This window comes from Nicotiana sylvestris, chromosome 8 (assembly GCF_000393655.2).
Source record: "Nicotiana sylvestris chromosome 8, ASM39365v2, whole genome shotgun sequence".
NCBI lineage: Eukaryota > Viridiplantae > Streptophyta > Magnoliopsida > Solanales > Solanaceae > Nicotiana > Nicotiana sylvestris.
In genome coordinates, this window is record NC_091064.1 from 113,055,031 (window position 1) to 113,073,167 (window position 18,137).

Here is an 18,137-nt window from a genome sequence, read left to right on the forward strand (position 1 = left end):
AAACTGATATATTATTCGAATTCAAACTGATGTACATAATGAACTGAAATCTCTTCTATTTATAGAAGAAAGGAAGCTGATGTGTAAGCTGCTACTATACCAGCTATGGATAATCTTCTACTGAGAGCAATGTTTATCCATAACGGAGTACTGAAAGGATAAGCTTATTATACCCGATATGGATAATCTTCTACCGGGAGTAGTGTTTATCCATAACCGGGTACCGAAGTGATAAGCTTCTTCAGGAAGCTTATTTCCAATAGAGTACTTAAATAGATAAACATATTTACGGTGGAGTCCCATATGGATAAGTTTCTTCATGAAGCTTATTTACAACGGAGTACTAAATGAACATTCATAATATAATATATTTATAACAATATTGATGTACTTGTGGTGTTATTTTACTAATAAAAGAACCTAATACGTGTCTTCTTTTTATCAAAATTTATCAATATTGGCGGATACACTATCTCCAAATTTATCAAAAACCTTAATTATTATTAAGAGGAAATTTATTACATGAATTTTTCAATTTCTTTCGCTTTAGATCCTGACATGATGTGCACAATGTTAATGAACGTAGCCTTTTTTCCCTCGGTGTAGTGAATGTAATTCTCTTAACCAATTATGAACTTGCTTTTATCTACACATTTTCTTTTCTAATTTCTGGAGCAATCATTCTATTTTGGATTTTAAAAAAGGTTGACAAAATTTTGCTAATAATATTCTTACACAATTTCCAGATATTTTGAACATTAAAGATATTTAATAATAAATTTAACTTTTTATGTAGTGCTTTCTTAAACAAACTTCTTGATTACTGTTTTAATATTCTGTAATGCTATTGCAAATATAGTAATACATAAATTATAAATCAATTAACATTTTAAACTCTTGATCAGTTGTTGTGATACCAATAGGAATCCTCCATTCTTAATTGAAGATTTCGTGATTGAGCCCAAAAAACCAAAAAAAGTAAATTAGAAAGAGCTTCCCCTTTATTAAGTCTTATACCGAACACCTGATGGATAATCGGGAAACCAAAAAGAAAAAAAGGAGCATGAGTAAGTAACTAGTGGGATTGGCCGGCACTATTTTGTAGAGGAAATGGTTTAATATAATGCTTTATAAATTGAATTGAAGCATATGATTCTATAAAAAAAGCTAGTATGTTTTATTTTCAGATATCGCACAAAATATAATTTTTTCAAAGAAAATTGACATAAAACTAATTTTTTCTTAGGCCACAAAATCAATTGACCTTGTAGACGTGTAATCTGCATAGCAATTTATTAGGAGTAATAGCTTTTGAAGAAACTTCTTCTGAAAATCAGGAAATTTAGCTAGATTGGCTGGCATTATCTTTGCCTTGTACAGCATAGCAATTTAATAGGAGTAATAACAACTTTCAAAGAAGGTCCTTCTGAAAAACCGGAGAAAAAAAAAAAGAATAGACCCCACTCGGTACTTTTTGGCCTTGTTCAGTACAATAAGATGATGATCATCACCACTATAAAGCAAGACCAAGAAGATGAGCTCTTCCATTATTACACACAGACCATAATAATATAGCAATAGTTTCTTGTCATACCCTTTTCTTACTTTTTTTCTTTGTAAGAATAAGAAAGAAGAAGGGGGTTATTATAATTATATTATAATACAGTTAATAGGAGTATATATATATATACATATAAAAGAGGTGGGTTAATTTTATGAGGTGATGCTGAAATTGGGTACCTCAAATAATAACATGGATTCTTGGAATAGTAGTAGCAGTGTCAGCTTCCATACTTGTTTAAGTATAGATTTCAGTTACTTCCATTCAGCTGCCTTGTTTTTGTCTTTTGGGAGTTCAATTGCAGTACCTAAAATGGCCTTAAATAATTCCTCTTCCAGTAAACCTTGTTATGCTGATGATTTAATTCTCAAGTCTTCTTCTTTTTCTTATTCTTGAAGTAGAAGACTCAAATTTGATCACCACTCCACTCCCTCTTCAACTGTTTTGTTTTCTTTTATTTGTTTGTTTCTTAGTTTCTTGATTGTTGTCATCAGCCTTTTTTGTCTCTTATAAAAGACCTTTTGGGACTCTATAACTCCTAGAGAAATGCTGTGTGCATCATTGCCTGGGTTGGACGGTGGTGCTGTGAAAGCATCTTCAGCAGCTATGGCTTCTTTGGATATTTACAGCAGGTAAAGTTTTGTCCTTTTCTGTTCAAGAATTGAATTGGGTTTTGTTGAATTTTGATTTTTCAAGTTTTTTTTTGGTTTGTTGAATTTTCATTACTATTAGTTGTTTATTGGTAAAGAAGCATTTGTGTGCTACTAGTATTTACTAGGCATTTCCCATAGCCTTTATTCTTTACGATCATCAGGTGTGGTTTTGATGATAGTATTGGATGTTGGATTGGGAATGAGAAAGGAAAGTGGAACAAATTGGCTGCTGCAACTACAAAGGCACCAATGAAGAGGAGGTTCAACATTTCTGCTATGTCTTCCTCTGCTCTAGCTGAATCACGATGTACTTCTAGTACCAAATTTTATCAGGAGGTTGGGGCTATTATTTCTTCTGATATCCTATCTTTATTCATGTTGTTAAAGTGGTGTGATTTGGTATTGTGAATTCAATTTCTGCCTTTAATCAGTTCGTTGCACTCAAGATATTTTTAAATATGGTGGTAGAAATTGGCGCATTGATTGAGGATCTCACAATTTCGCAGGTTCTTAACGATGCCCGGGAAAAATTTACCCAGGAGATATCTTTCCAATCCAAGGACAGAGATATTTCTCTGTCAAAGGTAAATATTTATGAGTGTTGGTCAGCTCTTTTTGTTCAAAGCAGTTGATCTATTGAATTGAATAATGAACAGTTTCAATTTCAAGCAACAAAAACCAAAGATATGTTCACTTTGTAAACAGCTATCTGTTCATAAATAGTTGCTGACATTGAGGAATGGTACGTCTGTTTATGAACATCGATAGTTGTCATAAAAGTAAAATCAGCTTTTTGCCTTTGTAAATTGGCTTTCTCCTTCACTTTTATCTGTATTGATCACGTCTCATGTGTGTTGGTTGTTTTCTATTGTCCGAGTAGGCTTTGCTTTATGTGGCCTCTGAAGACGAGGCATTTATGGCTTTCAACCGGGAGATGGATGCGTATTCTCTCCAAAGCGAGAGGAGATCTGCTTCATTGCCTTCTGATGCCACAGAATATACATGCGTGGAGGCCATGCCTCTTGCTGGAAAGAATATGAATGAGTGGATGGTTGAGTTGGATGTCATTGCTAGAGAAGTGGAAGTAGAGCTAGTTTCGAGAGAAATAGGATGCGATTTGGCTGAAGTTTTGGATGCAGTGAACATGGTTCTTTTTAAGTCAAGGGGATTCAAAAGGTCATCTGTACTTGTGGATTCAAAGTGTGCATACCTGCATTCAGTGTTAAGCTCTGGATATTGTAGTGGTATTTCTTCCTTTCCTCCCCACCCACTATCAGTGTTATTTTGCCTATGTCTGAAATCCTGCAACCTCAAAATACTTGTTAAGCACCGATTATGCTATCTGACATAGTGCTTACCTTTTGTACAGCAATTTTGCTTAGCGTCATTTATATTGAAGTCTGTCGAAGACTTAATCTGACCATTGTGGGATCCCGAGTTGGGGAAGATTTTTTAATATGGCCCCAAACTGGAAACCCTGAGGTTTGTTATTCTGAATTCATTGATGATGTCAACATTTGTCCTAGTTCATCCATCCTTTAGTTTGTAAAGAATGGTATTACTGTCCAATTATCTCATTGGGTTTGAACGGTTTTGCTACTCTTATAGGAGCTATTCAAGGTTATTTCTGGTCACAGCTTGTTTGGTATTGTTAATGGCAAGTGCGTCGACGACCCTAGATCAAGGGCTTCTGACATCAATAGTAATTCGTTGCCGGGGCTTGAGTTAGCAACAAACCGAGAAATTATCGGAATAGCTTTGGCTAATTTGATGGTAAGATTTATTCTCCAGTAAAGTGAAGTCTGTTGCGCATCACATTCATCAATATCACCGTGTCGATGCCGTGGTTGTGATTTTGGTGGAATGTTGATCAATAATCAAAACTTTTTTTTCCAGAGGCTTCACTGGAAACGTGCTTCAAGAGCAAATCATGGTTTGATGCTGACTTCTCCCCTTAGATCTGTTGATCATGCAGATGATAAGTTTAATCGTCTGAATGTCCCATTGTTGCGGCCTCAAGATTTGAGGTAACGATCTTATCCTCTGTTGTTTCACTTTTACTACTTTTGTGTCTCGTTCCTGATTAAGCAGGCGCCACTTTGTGTTGTCCCTACAGGTTCAAGATGCTAAATTGCAACCTTGGCATGAGAAAGGGAGAATTGAGAATTTTGGACGCATATTTTTTTTCTTATTTGATTCTAACATTCTACTAAAATAACCATTTAACCCATTGTGTTGAAATATAATCGGTGCCTATTCCTCCAATTAAGTTTATAAGAAAACACAATGGGGTTCCTAATCCCTCACTGCTATAGCTCTATTTTTGTTTAATAAGTCCTTTCTATTTCTATATATATATATATATATATATATATATATATATATATATATATATATATATATATATTGATCAAATTGAAAATGACTATAAATACTGCATCTCACAGATTGACTTTCCTTTTTACATACTTTTAGTCTATCCTTTCTTTTACTCCCTTACTGTTATTTCTTTTCATCTCTCCCACATTCCTTATAGAAATCCAAGAATGCTAACCTTATCTTTCTCTCTTTCTGGTCTTTAGGAGCTGTTGCTTTCTTTAGATACTAGAGATACATATCTATACTCGTGTGGATACATTTATGATATTTGATAGTTGAGGCCAACTATATGGAGTTTTTTCTTTTCACTGAATACACTGATTCTTCTTCAAAATCAAGTTATTCATCTAACCAAATGCCAGCTGTTTTTAAACAGGCATATGTACTTGGAAAAGGAAGAGGGACCGGGGGGGGGGGGGGGATGGAACAGAAGTAGCGATAATTATGAGATCACTTTCTTGATACTCTGTTGCATGTGTCTAGCAGCATTGTTCTGGTCTATTACATCATAAAACATATCATCCATTGTCACTGAAATATGTGAAGGTCTTCTGCATCTATATTCTTTTTTAGGGGAGTATCTCTGTTTCTGTTTCTGATATCCATTAAGAACTCATTATATTCCTGTTGTTTTCTTCCGTTATACATTCTACTAAGGTGGTTATAATTGGTACCTGTTATTTTTTCGTTAAAAACATGTAACAAGGAAGTAATAATTGAGGCATTTACCAGATTGCAGTACACATTGGAGAGGAAGAGTTTTTAACCAATCAAAGAGGGCCATAACACTATTTGGCATTTGATGATGATCTCTTAAGCATTTAGTTTTGTCTGACATGCAAAACCATGCTAGTAGGATTAATGATGAATTGTTTTCTATCTTACTGTTCTCAAAGAGCCAAGATATTTGCACATAAATAAGAGCTATGTTTAAATTAAGGTTCTCAGGTTATCATGCACAAATGTCTGACCTTTCCCTAAGGGATTAATTTGTGTGTAATATGATCTGTTCACTTATAATGACATTATGTCTCTCTCTGGAATGATACAATACTTTCTAGGCTGGCCATTATGGCTTCAGAAAGATTGCTCATTCTGCAGCCACACAATTGGGCTCTGAGGAGAGACCATGGCATGATGTTGTATTATAGTAGGTATGTGTATCTTTTCTTTTCTTTTTTCTCATTTTGACATGCCTCATGCAACAAGCTATTTTGACAAACAAACATATACATCAGGGAATATGAAGAGGCAGTTCAGGAGCTTAGCATTTGCATGGCCTTTGCCCCAGAAGAAGAGGCACAAGTTCTGGAACCTTTTGTTGAGAAATTACATTTGTTGCGGGTTGAATCATCTTGGAAGTCTCGGGGAAAGAAAGGCCATTTAACAGTTTCTTGAATTGTTTGTAGAAAAGCTGTTGCTGTTTCTGCTTTAAGTTTGTATTAAGAGCACAGCCAGTACTACTTTAGCTGTAATCTCTTTTTTTGACTTCTGTAAATATATTCCTTAGACAAGCTACCTAAAGTTGCATCCTTTCTAGTTTCTATAATGAGATGAATAACAGAACTAGAACAGCTTCAGGCAGTGATCTAAAAGCCCTCTCTTCTTCTTTTTTTTTCTTTTCTAAATATCGAAAAAATTTGCTTTGGACTTCTGGCCCAACTCCAGTTGTTAAAATAGCACGGGCTAGCCAGTTTTCGGACTGGTCATTTAAAAATAGCCAGTGTTTGCAAAGTCATTGAAAAATAACCACTAGTTTGCTGCAACACGGAAAGTTCCAGCATACTATACTGGAGATCGGTGCACATGTATATGAACTTCCAGCATATTATGCTGGAACTCCAACACGCGAAAAGTTCCAGTAGAATATACTGGAGATTGGAGCATCAGTGCTCCACTCTCCAGTATATTATGCTGGACCGGTATATTATACTGGAAGTATTTTTCCGGATTTTGAACAGTGTTTTCGTTCAGATTTATCTTTACATAAAAAATGGCTAAATTTCGATTACTTTTGAAACTGTGGCTATTTTTAAATTTTTCCCACTCCAGTTGGCTCACAGGTCTGAAACTCCGGGTAAGTGTGACGCCCCTATACTCAACTTAAATATATATATATATATATATACTCCACCTAACAACAATAATTGCGTCTCAATCCCAAACAAATTATGATTCAAATCTTATACTCCATCCATTCCCCCTTATTTGACACTATTTTCTTATTAACTCATTCAAAAAAGAATCACATTTTTATATTTCTTAATGAGAAATTATTTTGGCCATCCAAATGTTATAACATGCTTAAGATCTAAAAGTTTTATAGCAGGAAAAAACATCATGGAATATTCAATGCCATAAGTTTCATAAGTATTTTCTTTTTTTAAATTATATTCTATGTCAAGTCAATCTACAACAAATGAAGTGAAACAGAGGGAGCAGTAGTATATAATAAGTTCATTCTATTGTTGCCTACTTGCCCATTTGGCTGTTGAAAAGATGCAGGGACAAAATATCTATAGCTTCCGCTGGTTTATTAGTTCACACGTTTGGCGCATCTAAGATTTTCAGTTACAACCAAGACTGAGTGATTATTTCTTGAGTTTTGTTAAACTCTGTTATTACTTATATGGAATTTTTACATTCCGATACACTATATGAAACTATATTACCCTCCCTACTCAAGTTTTATTATAATTACATTTTATATACTCAATTACCATTTATGTACATTTTAAGGGAATTAATGATAATAATTAGTGTCCTAAAATTACTCTAACATATTTTTCACTCCCCCACGTTTCTGTCTCCACATCCCACCCCCCTCCCCCACGTTTCTCTCTCCACATCTCACCCCCTCCTCCACGTATCCCACGATTCCACCATTGATAACCATTAAAAAACTTTGAAGCTTTGAATTCGAATTTGGCTTTTCAAAAAACATCATTTGTTTGAATTGTATATTGTTGCAAAGAATTGGGAATTCTCTCTACGTCTCTCTCTATATCTCAATCCCTAATTTCAGTAAATGTAAAGCAAAGAAAAAGAGAGCAACAATTTCACCATTGACAACCATTAAAAAGCTTTGAAGCTTAATTCGAATTTGGGTTTTCAAAAATCATTATTTGTTTGGATTGAGTGTTGTTGCAAACAATTTGGAATATTGTTTGGAGTTTATATCTCAATTTTGAAGGGTTTTGGTGAAGATTAAACTTGGTTTTGGCTGAATTTCAGATTGAAACTCGAAGAAGAAGAAGAAGACATGATATACATTATATCTACGAAATTGTAAAAAAATTATAAAAAAATTGCATTTTGTTATTTATATATTTTTCTTTTATTTATTTAACTATTGTATGAAGATTGAACAACATTGTATAAAAAATATATTTAAGTTGTATGATATTGTAGTTGTATATAATTGAGTAGAAATAATGTATGAAAATTATAGATAAGTTGTATAATATATAATTAGTTGTATGGAATTTGTTTTTACTATGTATAAATCAGATACAAAATATACAAAAGACATATTGTATACATTTTGTATAAATTTTGTATTTAAGTTGTATGTTATTGTAGTTGTATTTAACTGGGTAGAAATAATGTGTGAAAGTTGTAGATAAGTTATATAATATATAATTAGTTGTATGAATTTTGTTTTACTATGTATAAATCAGATACAAAATATACAAAAGATATATTTTATAAAATTGTATAAAAATTGTATTTGTGTAATAAGGAATAGTGTCAAGAACGGAGAAGTGGTTGAATCTGAAGCCATTTTCATCTATTTTCTTATAAAATTAAAACTTCTTTTGTAAACTTTTAAAAGGGTATATTGGTACTGATTTTTGATTTGTTTATTTATAGAGAAAATATAAAGATGTGAACAGACTAATTTTAAGTATGAAATTGAGGCACTGCAATGAAGAATATGTTAATAAAATTAGGCCTTTTCGGTAATATTTCTACACATTTTAACTTCCTCTGAAATTTTATGATCATGCGAATCATATTTATCAGAACTGAGAATTATTTTAATCAATAGGGTTTTGATCAAACTACTTAACAAACTTGGCGATTTGATCGAGAAAGCTAAATTAGGATATTGGATATGGTTAATTTGGATACAAAGGAAGTAAAAAGTTTCGACATAATGTGATATTGAACTTATGACTAAGTCAAAAAGGTAATAAGGAAGATTGAAGGGGAGAGCAAAGAGTAAAAATTAGAAAATTGAAATAAAAAGTAACACCAAAGAGAAAGATAAATTAGAAGTTTTGACATGGTTAATCTGTTTGACATAATGTGATATTGAACTTTTGAAAATGTCAAAAAGGAAATAAGGAAGATGAAGGGAAGAGCAAAAGGTAAAATGTAAAAAGTTGAAACAAAAAGCTTACACCCAAAAAATTGGGTAAGATCCATCGAATTGTGACATATGAGTCGAAACATAAGGAAAGAGGGGAGAAAAAAAAGGAAAAGGGAGTAACTAAATCCCTTAATTGAAGGCACTAATAATTGATTGGGAGCCTTTTAAAGTGGAATGTATATATTTTGTAAACAAAACTTATGTAGGTAGGATAATTTGCTAAACATGAACATTTAGGGTAATAAAGTTTCCAATAGTGTATAGGAATGAAAAAATCCCAAAATAGGAGATTATATTCTGTCCGGCCATCTCTCTCACTCAGTATTTAAAAATATTTCCTTATTTAAATTAAGGGTTAGGACATTTACAATCTTGAACCATAAAATATTGATGGATGAATGATCGTCACACTCTAGAGAGTTGGAACAATGATATAGGAGTACAAGTATTTATTTAGAGACCTCCATTAAAAGGTAAAGAGAACTCATTCTTTCCTAAATTAAAATTAAAAGATTAAGTGGAATTTAACCAATTAGTACACCCCAAAATGCAATGTGGTCCCAAGTTCCAACCACCCTCTTAAGCTACACAAGGGAGAAAGCAACATACATATAGAAAATGAGCAAAGTATATACGAAGAGATGACTAGGCAGTAGGGAAAATCCTAACAAAGACATCTTGGACTTATTAGCGAGAATCATGTAAGAAGTTTAAAATGACTTTGAAATGGTTCAATATATGGATAAGAATCTTATTAAAAACTATTAAAGAATTGCATGATATGTGCCTGTTTCTTGAAAACAGCTGTTCTCAAGGAGAATGGCATGAATAGTACCTAACACCGTGTAACAGTAGTAGATCTATATCATATTATATTCATCTGCAGTGTTATTACTAAAAGATGAAAAATATGTTTTAGTTTTCAAAGCATATCTTAGTATATATACATATATATAGATCTTGAACAATTTCAAATTACAAACACTACTTATTGAAACAATAGTAAAAACAAGTCTTCCGTTGCATGTTGCCAAATGAACAACCACTTAGCTCACACACAAAAATTTGCTGTACCCGATATAATTATACTCCTAGTGTACAAGTTCTTTATAATACCCTTGTACATACAACCCGAGGCGGACCTACATGGTGGGTTGAGGGGTCACGTGATCCCGTTAGTCTCGACAAAAACCCTATATATACATATTATATATATTTGTATATATATATATGAGACCCCTTAAATATTTTAAGTGTGCCCCCTAAAACAAAGAGGTGGATGGGAGAAGAGGTTGCTTTGGGCCCTTAAATTCCCAACTTTGCTCGGGACATAGGTTCGGAACCCCATTCAACTTTTTTCTCCTCCTTTTTATTTTTATTCTTTGAGTACAATGTAATTTATATTTAATAGCAAATTGCTTTATCTTTTACTTTTATCTCTTTTTTTTTAAATTCAATTATAATTTAGTACTAATATATAATAGTCAAATTTATTAATATTTTAGTTCTTTGAATACAATATAATTTATATTTAATAACAAATTATTATTTTTTTACTTTTATCTTTTTTTATTTCATTTATAGTTTAGTACTAATACACAATAGTCAACTTAATTAATTTTATTCCTTCTCTTCCCATAACACCCATTTTGCGAAGAAATCTCTCTCTCTCTCTATATATATATATTTATTTATTTATTTATTTATTTATTTATCGCTGGTGATTATCATACAGTGGTACTCCCGTCGTGCTCAAATCCTAGGTCTACCTCTGCATACAACTTAAGTATTTAATATTATTGCTGCACTTTGGAAACCAAGCGTTTGCGCATCTTTAATTTGTACATCGGAAAACTCTTGTGCAACTAAACCATCATCAACATAATTTGCAAGAATTCTTTGTGGTCTAACAAATAATTTCAAAAAAATGACTTGATGCGATGGTTAATCATTCTTTTTAATGCTACTGCAATAAATATGAAAAGAAGCGTGACAAAAGTCTCCATCGAATTACAGTACATTTACTTGATGCTAAAGTTAATGTCTCTTTTAAAAACGTAATATGATTATGGAAAGAAGCGTGAGAAAGTCTCCATCCAATTGCATAAATTTGGTATGTGATTAATTATTATTTAAATTGAATATGACCGATACAAACCCAGTAAAATCCCACAAGTAGGCTTCTTCAATATATTCTACTAAAAATTGGAGATTCTCTCCTAGTTCTCTTTCTTTATGTTTTAAAATTATTTGGTTGTCTAAATCAGTGAATTGATCATGAAATCGTTTTGGTTTTGAGGAAAAGATTAACCAGGTGACAAGGGGAGAAAAACTAGGGGGAAAAGGCAATACGTGTTTACTTTGTCTAAGTAGGCGTTTTGCCCATAAGTTTTGGAAGCTTTTTTTTCAAAAAATAATTTTAAAATATGTGTTTGTTTATAAAATTAATCTAGGCTTTGGGAGTTTCTAAAAATTAAATTCCAAATATAGTTTAGGACTTCTTTTTGAGACAAATTATGATCATTTGAGACTTTTTAACATGTCAAAACTTGCCCCAAAATTCATGTCCGAACATATTTTTAATTTTAAATTAAACTTCACCCAAACCAACTTTTTCAAAAAATATTTGAGAATCTATGTCTGAACAGATCCTAAGTCTCTTTGTGCAAATCAGCCGTTGGGCAACGACTCCTTAGCAGGTGACCGTTGCCAACGGTTAACATGGGCTGCCCAATCAACAATTTTTTTAAAAAAAGAAGAAACTAGTCGTTAACCGGTCCGGGCGGTCCGGGCCGGTTTAACCAGTTCTATAGTATTTTTGTTGACCGAGTTTGACCGGTCTGGTTAACCGGTTGAAAATAGGTGAACGGACCAAACTCCCTACCCCTTTAACCTAGCCCCACCTGGCCCCCTTGTACCGGTCCGGGACGGTTCCGGTTTCAACCGGTCTGGGCCAGTCCGGAAATGAGCTGACCCGGCCCGTTAGACACCCATAACATAAATACACATTAACTCGAAAATTATATAGTTTGAACACTAAGGAGTTCGAAACCAAAATGACAACTTTTTGGACTCAAATTACGTTTCTACAGTTTTAAAAAAAAGTTATTTTTCTACCTAAAATGCAGTATTATACTGCGCTTTACTTTAACGGAATTTTAGCTGTTAAAGTAAAGCACAATATAATACTGTGCGTTTTACTAAAGCGCAGTATTATACTGCGTTTTACCTATTAAAATATAAACGGTCCCCTTCTTCCCCACGACAGAAACCAGAAACCCTCCCCCCATTTTTACATTCTGAAGCAGCGGTCCCCTCTCCTGATTATAAAAAAAAATCGAGTGGACCCCACCCGTCACACAAAAAGTGTAGATTGTAGGTCCCGCATACAACCCAAGCCTTCGATTGTTGTGGTTTCCTCGTTTCGGACTCAAAATTTCAATTTTCCGACTTTTCTAAAAACATAAATCGAGGTATTCCGATTTAGTTTATATCGAAACTCGTATAATAATAATGTTTAGTTGTCTTGAATGTGTTTCCAAGTTGTATTGTATTTTGTTTGCGATTAAATTTGTATGTTTTTTTATCCGGATTAAATTATTAGTGTTTAAAAAAAATAGTTAAAAGTTGAGAAATAATTTTTCTTGTTAATAAAAATGTTCATAAATTTATTTTACTATTTTATATGTAATTTCGTAAATGTTATGTTGTTAAAATTTGTTTGTTGTTTTTATTTACTTTAGATTATTTATTTGCTTAAAAATAGTGTCGTAAAATATAGAGTCTTATAGTGTAGTAAAATATAGAGTCTTTTAGCGTAGTAAAATATAGAGTCTTTTAGCATAGAATCTCTGTAGTTTAAGTATCTACTAACTACAAACTCTATCAAATTACACTTTATAAAAATTTATTATTTAATTTATAAAACAAACACATAGAACTAACAAATTAATACATGCTGTCAAATTAAATATCGAGCGAAAAAGTCATAGATATATACTCTGTCCAATTAAAAATTAATTATTTAATTTATAAAAATAACAAAATTGTAAAAATATTGAAATTGACACACATAAGAATTCAGGATAGCTTGATGCTACTGGGCCTTAAATATCGAGCCTGGAACCCATAGATATATACTTTATCCAATTAAAAATTAATTATTTAATTTATAAAACTAACAAAATTATAAAAATATTAAAATTGACACACATAAGAATTCAGGATAGCTTGGTGCTACTGGGTCTCAAATATTGTGCCTGAAACTCGTAGATATATATGTTGTCCAATTAAAAATTAATTATTTAATTTATAAAACTAACAAAATTATAAAAATATTGAAATTGACACAAATAAAAATTCAGGATAGCTTGGTGCTACTAGACCTCAAATATCAAGCCTGAAACCCATAGATATATACTCTGTTCAATTAAATAATTAAATATTAATTATTATTTCTGACACAAAATTGTAAAAATTATTGAAATTGGCACACATAAGAATTCAGGATAGTTTGGTACTACTGGGCCTCAAATATCGAGCCTGAAACCCATAGATATATACTCTATCCAATTAAATAATTAACTATTAATTAATAAAACTAACACACAATTAATATTGTTTAATTTATAGTAGACGACATGGACGTGCCGCATGTGCATCTTGGACCTATCTCGGATGAGATATTAGTGTTACAGGGCGATCATAGGTCCGCCTACGTATGGGAGGGAGAGCTAGTAGAGCAGACTCTCGGCACCAGGAGAGTCGACGACGTGTGGGACTTTATCAGGGAGAGAGGTTTACATTCTCGCGTAGTCCAGCGCCTGCGTGATACGGGCTTCTATAAGATTTTTGAGATTGGGCGGTTGCAGCTCGACTGGTCTCAGATCACGGCGTTGATAGACCGGTGGCGACCGGAGACACACACTTTACACCTGCCCATTGGCGAGGCTACCTTCACGCTTCAGGATGTTCAGGTTTTATATGGGCTGCCTGCTGATGGACTGGCTGTTGCACTGCCTTAGTATATGAGATCTATGACACGTGCCTAGTATTTGGACTTGCTGTAGCAGTTCACTGGTTTCAGGCCACAGGGTGAGGCTGCGGCTTCAGAGGGCAGTCGCATTTCTATGACAGCTATCAGACAACATTTAGATGTATTGTACCCCGACATCATCGGTGAGACAGAGGATCTACATATTCACCGGTACACGAGGTTGGCGCTGCTCCTTCTTTTTGGGGGTGTCTTGTTCCCGAACACTTTGGGAAATCTAGTGAGTATGCGATTTCTACATCATCTTCAACAGCTAGATGAGTTACCCCAGTACAGCTGGGGTACTGCTTTTCTCGCTTACCTGTATAGGAGTATGTGGCGGGCTAGCATGGACACCCAGAGCGACGTATGTGATTTTTTGCCGCTTTTACAGGTGACAACATATTCGAATACTTTGTTCATTACTTCCAATTCTATATAGTCAAAATGACTCTTAAATTTTTCGTCGACCTTGTATGTTAGGTTTGGGCCTGGGAGCGGTTCCTGCCATTGCAGCCACCTCTACCACCATTACCTCCGGATGTATCACCTCCGTTACTCCCTCTAGCTAGGAGGTGGGTTCTCCGGTGTGGAAACTACCGAGCCATTGATGCTCATCATAATCTCCCCCTTGTCAGGGATGCGTTGGATATGCTGGAGGCCGCACAGGTAAATATGTACCTAAACGTACTTGTTATTCACTTGTGTTGTGCATACTCACTTTTATGTTATTATTTGATAGTTCATCTGGACGCCATACAACGACGAGTTGATAGCTGTCCTGCCCGATTATTGCTCGATCGACTGACTGATTGGGAGCACTTCCATCCTACTGATGTGCCTCGATGTTGTGGAGCATAATGCCACGGAGCGGGTACTTTTCCAGTTTGACCGTCCGCAGACTATACCGAGAGAACCTACATGGGAGGCTACACATTATCAGCAGGATGATCGTTCGAGGGTGGACGACATATTTGTAGCATGGCTAGAGGTGCAGATCCATACGTGGGAGCAGCGAGAGGACCTGATTCCGCCACCACTTTCACAGATCCAGGCGGAGACTATTGAGATTTATACATCATGGTACCGCTGTCACACCCGACTGATGATCGGGAACCCCGTTCATCAAGTTGGAGGTCGGTTCACACCATACGCCGGGAGGCACGAGGCACTGGTATGTTTTTGTTGGACCCCATACTTATAACTGTGATATAGTGTTATGTAATTAATATTTTAAATGTTGTGCAGGCTATATGTCATCATTTATTCTACTGGTTAGGACTGCAAGATACAACATCACGCCGACAATCCCGTAGTCACTGAGTATGGCCGGCAGGTGGTAGAGCTGGCTCTCCGGACACTGTAGCGAGCCAGAGAGGACGAGAGGTTAAATCACGCTGCTGAGTATGTGGAGATAAAGTAGCACCATCGGGATAGGCCTGTCGCACAAGGCAGGGGTCGGGCACGAGCCAGGGCTGCCCTACGAGGCAGGGTTGTCCCACGAGGCAGGGGTGCCCCACGGGGTCATGGGGGACGACGAGGAGGTGGTCCCCAACAAGGGGGCGTTGAGGCACCTGTTGAGCCGCCTGTTGAGGCACCTGATAAGGATCTTGGAAATGATCAGCCGGGTTACATCCCTCAGCTAGACGAGCCTTCCAGCAACATGCCGTCGTACAGCCTTCAGCTGGAGCTGCCAGTATCGCAGGTCACCCCGTCAGGTCCATTGTTGATCATGGGTACATTCGACGGAGATGTAGAGCAGTTCATTTTAGGCCCATCTACCGTAGCTAAGGCTCGACTGACCCAAGACGTAGATGGTGGGCGCAGGTTGAGTTTTGGCTCATCCCCGACGGTTGATACGGATCTATCACAGGCGCAGGTATGTTTGTATTACCGTTAAATTTTAATTTGTTTTTTTCCTTAATGATTTGCCATAAATTAATTTTTAATTTTCTTATTAAGGCTTCGTCCCAGCCCATCATAGAGCCCACTTTATGCGATGATGAGGACATCATAGATGCTTATATTCAGGAGCCCGACGAGACTATGGTAAGAACATATTTTTGACTTAACATGTACATTACTAATATACATTTTCATATGCTAAGCTTAGTAATTGTTTTGTAGGTTGCTGACGGACCGACGAACCCTTCTACCGATCCTGCCAGCTCTACTAACGATTATGCTGCTGCGCATCCTCACATAAAGAGGCGACGTAATGAGGATGATCCTGATAGTGTACTCGGGCGACAGGGGATGCGCCTCAGGCCAACGGCTGCATTGAAGCACACAGGCCGTGGGACTCATTGATTTTTTTGTTTGTATTTTGTGTAAATAATATATTATGTAAATAATGGCAAGAATTTTATTTTGACACAATTTGAACAATATTTTTATTTTAGTAGTACAACACAAACACAAACATAGCAAACCTAACATAACATAAATTCAGTACAACTAATGAAAATACATGACACGGGAAACATAAAGATACACTACTACGCTCAACACGTACATGTCATTGTTTAGTCGGGACCGCCTAGTATTCTCTGCTCGAACCACTTGAGTTGGTCTTCCAGCTTATTTTTTTCTTCTTCCACCTCCTTGAGTTTCTGCAACTTCTCGTTTGGATTGTCTCTCTCTTTCCCACTGCTTCAAACACAAACTATGAAGAGAATACAACTTGTCTTTGTAGATTCCTGCTGACACGGTTCATCAATCCATACCTCAAAATACCAAACAGGTTCGTCGGGAACCCTATAAAACTTGTTCATACATGCTCAGTAGCGGCGTCCAGCTTCTTCCCAACAATCGTACATCATGCATTTTTTGCCGCACTCGCACCTTGGGACATAAAGGGGTTGAGACATTTGTTAAAGCGTAAAGAAAAACCTTGCTTTTATGGAAAGATTTGCTATTGGTTATTGTTAAGCGCAAAAAATAACTACAATGCGCCCGTTATTTATAGGCAAGATTTCACAAAAAAATAGTATTGTACCGCGCTATATATATTTAATTTTTACTAAAACGAAACAGCTTTTGCGCAGTCGGTTCAGCTTTTCAGACCGACATGACAACACACAATACGTAGTATTGTACCGTGCTATACATATTCAATTTTTACTGAAACGAAACAGCTTTTGCGCAGTCGGTTCAGCTTCTCAGACCAACAAAACAACACACAAAACATAGTATTGTACCCCACTATACATATTCAATTTTTACTGAAATGAAACAGCTTTTGCGCAGTTGGTTCAGCTTTTCATTTTATTCCGTATACGCGTTCTCTTTTGCACTTGCAGCTTGCGCAAATAGTCCTTGTTATACACCATTTTAAAAGGTTCCGGCGACTAATAATGCTCAGCACCTAATGGCTGCAACTGCCCACTATATGTGTCTACATATGTAATAACACTGTATTGCCTCTCAACATAGTTGGTTGCCCCTAAACCAACTTGTTGAAAGCACTTCAAGACATGTGCGCACGGCATGTGGTAGATGGTACATTTCCCACATGAACACAACCTGCTGGCTTCATTCACCGTCTGTAGATTATTCCCCCCGTGTCCGTGGATAGTGGTGCGAACTTCAAAAATACCCCGGTCATGATCGTACTGTAAAAATAAATACCAATGTGCTCGCCTCCTGTACTTCTCAAATCTTCTCATCGGTATTGGCATAAATTGAACACCCTTGTCCATCAATTCCGATGCAGCTCTATGCCTTTCAACAAACCTCTCCGCAATCTATTTGAATGTCATCCGGACCATGGCAGTGACAGACAATCCATGTGCAGACTTCAATAAGCCGTTGAATGACTCCGACACATTTGTAGTCAGGGCTCCCCATCGTCTGCCACCATCAATATGCAATGTCCACATGTGAAACTCATGTCCTATCAGCCAAGTATAGGCTCGTGGATCTAACTGCTGGATCGCTTCTATGCGCCTCGTGAATTTGCACTGCTGGTGCTCAGTTGTAGCCATCCACATTAAATCATGCAAGGCCTTGTCGTGATATTTCTTCTGGAAATTGGCATTCAGGTGCCTCACACAGTAACAGTGGTATGCATAGGGTTCCTTCCATTCAGGCAAATGCCGTACAAAACTTAAAATACCACCATGTCGTTCAGATATT

General features: G+C 35.7%; 1 protein-coding gene across 3 annotated transcripts; it reads left to right on the forward strand.

The window, feature by feature from the left end:
• Positions 1 to 1,548: 1,548 nt before the first annotated feature.
• On the forward strand, positions 1,549 to 6,188 carry LOC104239644 (uncharacterized). 3 transcript variants are annotated; one of them, XM_009794325.2, is made up of 9 exons: positions 1,549 to 2,193; positions 2,394 to 2,550; positions 2,721 to 2,798; positions 3,095 to 3,458; positions 3,584 to 3,696; positions 3,823 to 3,987; positions 4,111 to 4,241; positions 5,655 to 5,747; positions 5,832 to 6,188. In XM_009794325.2, the coding sequence occupies exons 1-9, from the start codon at positions 2,108 to 2,110 to the stop codon at positions 5,989 to 5,991; spliced, it is 1,347 nt and encodes a 448-aa protein (XP_009792627.1). In that variant the 5' UTR covers positions 1,549 to 2,107; the 3' UTR covers positions 5,992 to 6,188. The 3 variants fall into 3 exon arrangements, with proteins under 3 accessions (XP_009792627.1, XP_009792626.1, XP_009792630.1); XM_009794324.2 differs by having other exon boundaries at positions 1,550 to 2,193; positions 2,376 to 2,550; XM_009794328.2 differs by lacking the exons at positions 5,655 to 5,747; positions 5,832 to 6,188 and adding an exon at positions 4,331 to 5,229 and having other exon boundaries at positions 1,550 to 2,193; positions 2,376 to 2,550.
• Positions 6,189 to 18,137: the final 11,949 nt, after the last annotated feature.